We start from the raw sequence: 6,000 nt of genomic DNA, 5'->3' as shown, positions 1-6,000 counted from the left end.
CTAACCCACATTTTTCTATCTTATTGAGTAGTAGGTTGTGATCTACTTTATCAAATGCCTTACTGAAGTCCAAGTAAATTATATCCACAGCATTCCTCTGGTCCACTAATTTTGTCACTTGGTCAAAGAATGCAATAAGATTTGTCTGGCATGATCTGTTTTTGACAAACCCATATTGGCCTTAGGTAATGACTTTGTTTGCCCCTAGGTGTTCGCCGATTCATTGCTTGATTATCTTTTCCAGAATCTTCCCAGGTATTGAGGTCAGGCTGATAGGTCTGTAGTTACCTGGATCTATTTTTTTCCCTTTTTTGAAGATGGGAACTACATCAGCTCTTTTCCCGTCCTCTGGTAGTTCCCCAGTGCTCCAGGATCTTTGAAAAATATAGTTCAGTGGTTCTGAGATCACATCTGCCAGTTCCTTGAGAACCTTGGGGTGTAATCCATCTGGTCCTGGTGATTTGAACTCGTCTAGGCTGGACAGGTGCTCACTTACCATTTTCTTGCCTATCTTAACTTGTGTTTTTAATCTGTTTTTTATGGTAATGTTTTTGAGAGGTTGGACTGTTTATTCCCTTTGTATAAAGACAGATGCAAAAAATGATTTAAATAGTTCTGCTTTCTCCCTGTTACTTGTCACCTTCTTGCCACTTTCCCCCACTAATGGACCAATCATTTCCTTAACTTTTTTCTTCTTTTTTTACATGTTGAAAGAAGCTTTTTTGTTATTTTTGACTTTGGTTGCAAGCCTTAGTTCATTTTGAGCCTTAGCTTTCCTCATTTCATCTTTGCAGGCCTGGGCTATTTGCTGATATTCTGCCTTAATTATGTACTCCCCTTTCCACTTTTTATACTTGTCCTTTTTATCTTTCAATTTATCAGAGAGTTCTTTATGCAGCCATGCTGGTTTCTTTTGAGAGCTGTTATTTTTCTTCTATGTTGGTATTGTGCTAGACTAGGCTATTAAAGCTAATAGCTAATAGATACATGAAATATAATTAAAGCCAAAACATTTAATTATGTTTTTGAAAAATCCTTATACTATACAAGAATCTAATACAAAACTGAATATGGATAAACAGTAAAAGGTGTGAAACAAGGACACACCTAATTAATTTATTCAACAAACAGATTAAAAGACAGCAGAATTGGAAAAAATAATGGTTTGATTCAAAATTGGAAGTCTACATGTTAAGAAAACAATCCATGCAGATGACACCATTAGTTGAAAGTTAAAACATGTTATAAAAGATAATTATGAAAATAAAAATAAAAATGTGTTGTTAAATGTTAAAAAACAAATATAATGGCAAGAAAACTTAAGTTAAGAACAAAGAAATAATGGAATACATATGATATGATAGAAAAGTAAATCGAATATTACTTTCCTATGACAGAAAAATAAATCGAATATTACTTTTCTATGATAGAAAAGTAAATAGAATATTACTTTTCTATGACAGAAAAGTAAATTAAATATTATTTTCTAAGAAAAGTAAATTGAATATTAATTGTAGGAATGAAAATAATGAAAAATGTATGTAGGATAATAGAAAATAGAGCTATTTTTATCACAGCACAGAATAATTAGAATAATAACAATAATTCAAAGTTGTGAAAGTGAATTCTTAGAAAGAGGAAAAGAAACACATGCTTTTTAATAATGGATATGGAGATAGACAATACCATGGACTATAAGAAAAAAAACAACTAATCAATCAATCATGGATCAAGTAAAGACTGACTACTCTATTGAGATTATGATTAGCAAACAGAATCTTTGGACAAAAAACAATCTTTGGACAAAAGCAAACAATCTTTGGACAAAAAATATGAGCAGACAAGTTTGACAAACTTGAGGGAAGTAGGAGAGTTGTATTGTTGTCAGAATGGTAGACATAACTGAGTAATTGAACCACCAGTCCTATCAATGTGCATGCAGTTACTGCTAAAAAGGAATGGAGCTTTGCCTAATCACACTCATATCTCCTTTGAAGTGAGAGAATACTGCTGCAAATGTCTCTGGGAAAAATGGCATAATAGGTAAAGTATATAAATGGGATCAAAGTATTTATTAGACTGCCCTTGGAAGAGCTACAATTTTATAACCAAAGGCAAGTTGAGAAAATATTTGTTGAGAAAATATCAGATTAGGCCTAATTTGATGGCACTAATTATATCTGTTGTGTATTTATTTTTCAGACAATTGTTCTGAAACCATTTGAAACAGTTGCTTAAATTTGTGAAATCTCTGAAGAGCTAAATGTTTAATGAATTCCCAAAATATCCTTGCCTTCCTTTCCTACTGCTAGTATGAAGGCAGAAAAACTAGAGAACATTACTACAGTGGTTTGACCTTTAATTTCTGGATTAGTTACACGATTTTTTACTAGAAGCAGTGATTACATGATATCAATCACAAGGTATCAAATACCTCTTGTGAACTAATAAAACTCTTGTGAACTAATAAAATTATTATTTAATAAAAAGATCATACTAAACTGCTTTAGCTAATGATAGCCACTGACCTTTGAAAATGAAGGAAGACATAGAATATATTGCCTTATATCACTTAGATAACTGCACATTCAGTTATGTCATAAGTGGAATGAAAAGGATCGTGTTTTCTGATGCACTTGCTGTCCTTTGTTGCTGGCTTCTTTTTAGTATTAAATGTCATTTGAAACACAACAAATTGCCTAGTGTGTATCCAATTACAGCTATCATGGGAAATCATAAAGTCAAAACAGAAGCAGCTAAAATCAACTTCAGTTGCACTGAAAAAAAAGAAACTCTTGTCAGACTCAATTATTTAGGGTCTCAGAAAATTGTGCTCCACTAGACTTTTTTTTTTTTATTGCACAGGAGAAAGTAAGGAGGGGAAATGAGTTTTTGCAAAACAGGGCAGAAAAAATTCTTTTCAAAAGCTATACAAAAGATACAGATATACATGCATGCACATAGACCTTTGCAATCCTTTGTACTTGTATTTAAGAAATATACATGAAAAGGATAGAAGATAACATAAAATATAAAAATATTTGGAGCAGTAAAAAAGGAAGATTTAGTGTTAAGATTAAAACACCCTTCCCTGCTATGATTGCTCTTGGGGTTACAGAAATACTTCCCAATCCTGCCAAGTCTGTATTTAGAAAAGTGAATATTAAATACCAAGCTGCATAAAAGAATAGAGGAAAAGGTGTATCAGAGGCTTAATATCCAAAAATGGATAAAAGAACCACGGTATAATAGCATTGTGCTAATCTTCAAAGGGGGGGGATTGCTTTTGGTAAAAGTGATCAGAAGAGACTTCTACATACACAAAAGTCTTTTCCAATTCTTCTAGTCAGCTTCCAAACAGAAAGCAATGCAAGGACCCTGAGAATCATTTTGCCAGTAATGAGAATATATCTCTTTGATGATAAAATGCCTCTTCATGGCTAAGCTCATTCACCTTGTACAGGATTTTTAATTAAATAAACTGTCTTTTACTATTTGGCATTGTTTGGCATGGTTCTAGTTTTCTCTTAGAAATCTTGATGTCTAGTGGAAGAAGCCATAATAACAAAGGATGAATGGGAAGTGAAAACTATCGCTACCTGAAAATATAAACAATCAAAAACTAACTTATCTGTTGAAACCCACTTTAACTGACTTTCTTATAATGGGACATCTTGAAATGTCATATTATAAAAGTAAAGTTAGTTTCCTTTCAATAAAGCTCAACTATTCTGATTTAATGAACTTGTACTGTAGTGTTCCAGGCAATAGTATGAAAGTGATTTGCCACTTTCTACAATGTAGTCCTATATGTATTCAGGGTTTTTTCTTTCTTTTTCTTCATACTCCAGTTTACAGCCTAATATTTTCAATTTGTCTCCCATCCAACTACTAACCTGCTTCACCCAGCTTAGCTTTCAAGCTCAAGCAATGCTGCCAAATGCTGCCATCTGCTGCCTGTGTAATGCAATATTGAGAAAAATGTCCATTTTTTGTTTTTAAGAAATCAGATATTAATATACATTCCTGAACATATTGTTACTGTTCTGATACTTGGGAGCTTATGTTGGAGTTATTGTACATGAGAATAGATACAATGTACTATGGCTTCTTTTTTTGTTCATTGTGGAACTTACTGGTTCCTTTATTCTTAAATGACCATCATATGTTTTAGGTGTAAAAAACAGATTTGTCAAGGCCATTCAATATAATGGTGGGGTTTTCTCATATATTTTTTTAAAAAAAACTATGGTGAAATCAAAATGTAGGTTGCAAATCAGAAAATGAGTTTCACATATTCCCTTCATCTTTTAAAACTATTTTTTTTAACTTAAGTCAATTTTTTTTGGCAGTCTTCTAATGTTTGTTCTATACAGCATGTTCAGTTGTTTTAACGTTGTTTTCACAAATTGTAAAACACTATTAATGCATATGATGTATTATGAATCTATTATCATGATATTTAATATTTACAATAATTAACCACATAATATATGATATTTTAGAAAGTGTACTTTCAGAGATTTTTAAGAGTGATCTTGATCATTTTGTATTTTCAGTCATCTTTATAGCCTAAAAAAGCAAAATTATGAAAATAAGCAAGAATTATAAAAGAGGGCATTTTATAATCCTTCATATTGATCAGATTAGCATTGGAATTGAACCTATAAAACTACTAGTTTGAGTTAGGAAGATTAAATAAAACATGCATTCTTTTCTCCAGGTCTAGTGTAAAATGTTGGAATGCACATTTGAGATTGGAGAGCACTGAATGCAACAGATGAAAACTTTCACAACAGATGGCACTAGCAGTCACATATATGTCTGCTCTTTGTCTTTTAAATTAGTGCTATTACAGAGAGGTAACAGATTTGGAAATTTTTCCAAAGAAAATTCTGAGTTCGGCTTTTTTTTAAAAAAATGCATTTTTCAAGAATTAAAAGAAGTTACTTTCACTGGGCAGTTCAATGGCAAAATTATTTTTGGTTCACAAAAGCCAAGAAGAGAGAAAGAGATGTATCATGAATGCAAAAACAGAAACACATTTTATATGGTCAGTACTAATATAAATAATTTTCCTATAACAAAGTAAATTGATAAACTTAGACATTTTCTCCAGCACACTGTGTGGTATATTTTAGGTCCACTAAAGTTGAATAGGAATTAAACAATAAAATATATATGTACCATAGCAGCAGTTCTACCAGTACCTAGCATTTGGTCAACCATGAAACAGGAGGCACATTAGGTGACCCATCACAGTACAGGTTTTAAATTAATTTTCTGATATCACATTCTTTGCCAGGCATTTGAACAGGACTTAAAAGCTATCATTCATGATGATAAATTTATACTACAATATAGTATACAATATACAGTCACGTGAAAAAGAAAGTACACTCTGTTTGAGTTCTATGGTTTTATGTATTAGGACATAATAAAATCATCCGGTCCTTAGCAGGCTTTTTTTTTGTAAAATAAATGATGACATGGTGCAACATGTCATGTGGTGTTGTTCATCTGAAATTTTATTTATCTACTTTTAAGAACTCCTAATGCTTTTTATGATTTTTATTATATCCTGATATGTAAAACCAATAAACTCAAAGAGGGTGTACTTTCTTTTCCACACGACTATATATCAGATGACACAGCTAAGAAATAACTATACTAGTTTGCTATTGACTTAATTGATGCCTGGAAGCAGGAATCAAAATAGTTTATTTCAACAACTAGATAGATGTTCAAATAATTTTGATTGAATACAAAGAAAGGTTGCTTCTCTGCTTTCCACTGGAAATGCTCACATAAAGGATACGCTCCTGCCCAGCTCAAAGTTTACATATTTCTTGTAACTCCAGGTGACTCATCACACTTTGTGATTGGTTCAGAACGTGTATATATAAACTTGCTTTCTATCCACCAATATTCTTTGCATGTGGATGTTGCACAAATGAGTGGATAACCACTTATTGTCTGGAATTTTGCCGTAGACCTTTT

At 32.0% G+C, this 6,000-nt stretch overlaps 1 protein-coding gene across 1 annotated transcript in view; it reads right to left on the bottom strand.

The window, feature by feature from the left end:
- The window catches only part of ANO7 (anoctamin 7), a 32,489-nt gene extending 28,287 nt beyond the window's left edge, over positions 1-4,202 (bottom strand). Inside the window, exon 1 of the mRNA XM_015818661.2 lies at positions 4,137-4,202. Coding sequence (XP_015674147.2) covers positions 4,137-4,202 — 66 coding nt within the window. The remainder of the gene's footprint in view (positions 1-4,136) is intronic.
- Between the last annotated feature and the right edge of the window lie 1,798 nt (positions 4,203-6,000).

Source organism: Protobothrops mucrosquamatus, unplaced genomic scaffold (genome assembly GCF_001527695.2).
Source record: "Protobothrops mucrosquamatus isolate PMUCROS unplaced genomic scaffold, P.Mucros_1.0 scaffold776, whole genome shotgun sequence".
Classification (NCBI taxonomy): domain Eukaryota; kingdom Metazoa; phylum Chordata; class Lepidosauria; order Squamata; family Viperidae; genus Protobothrops; species Protobothrops mucrosquamatus.
This window is presented reverse-complemented; position numbering and strand designations above follow the sequence as displayed.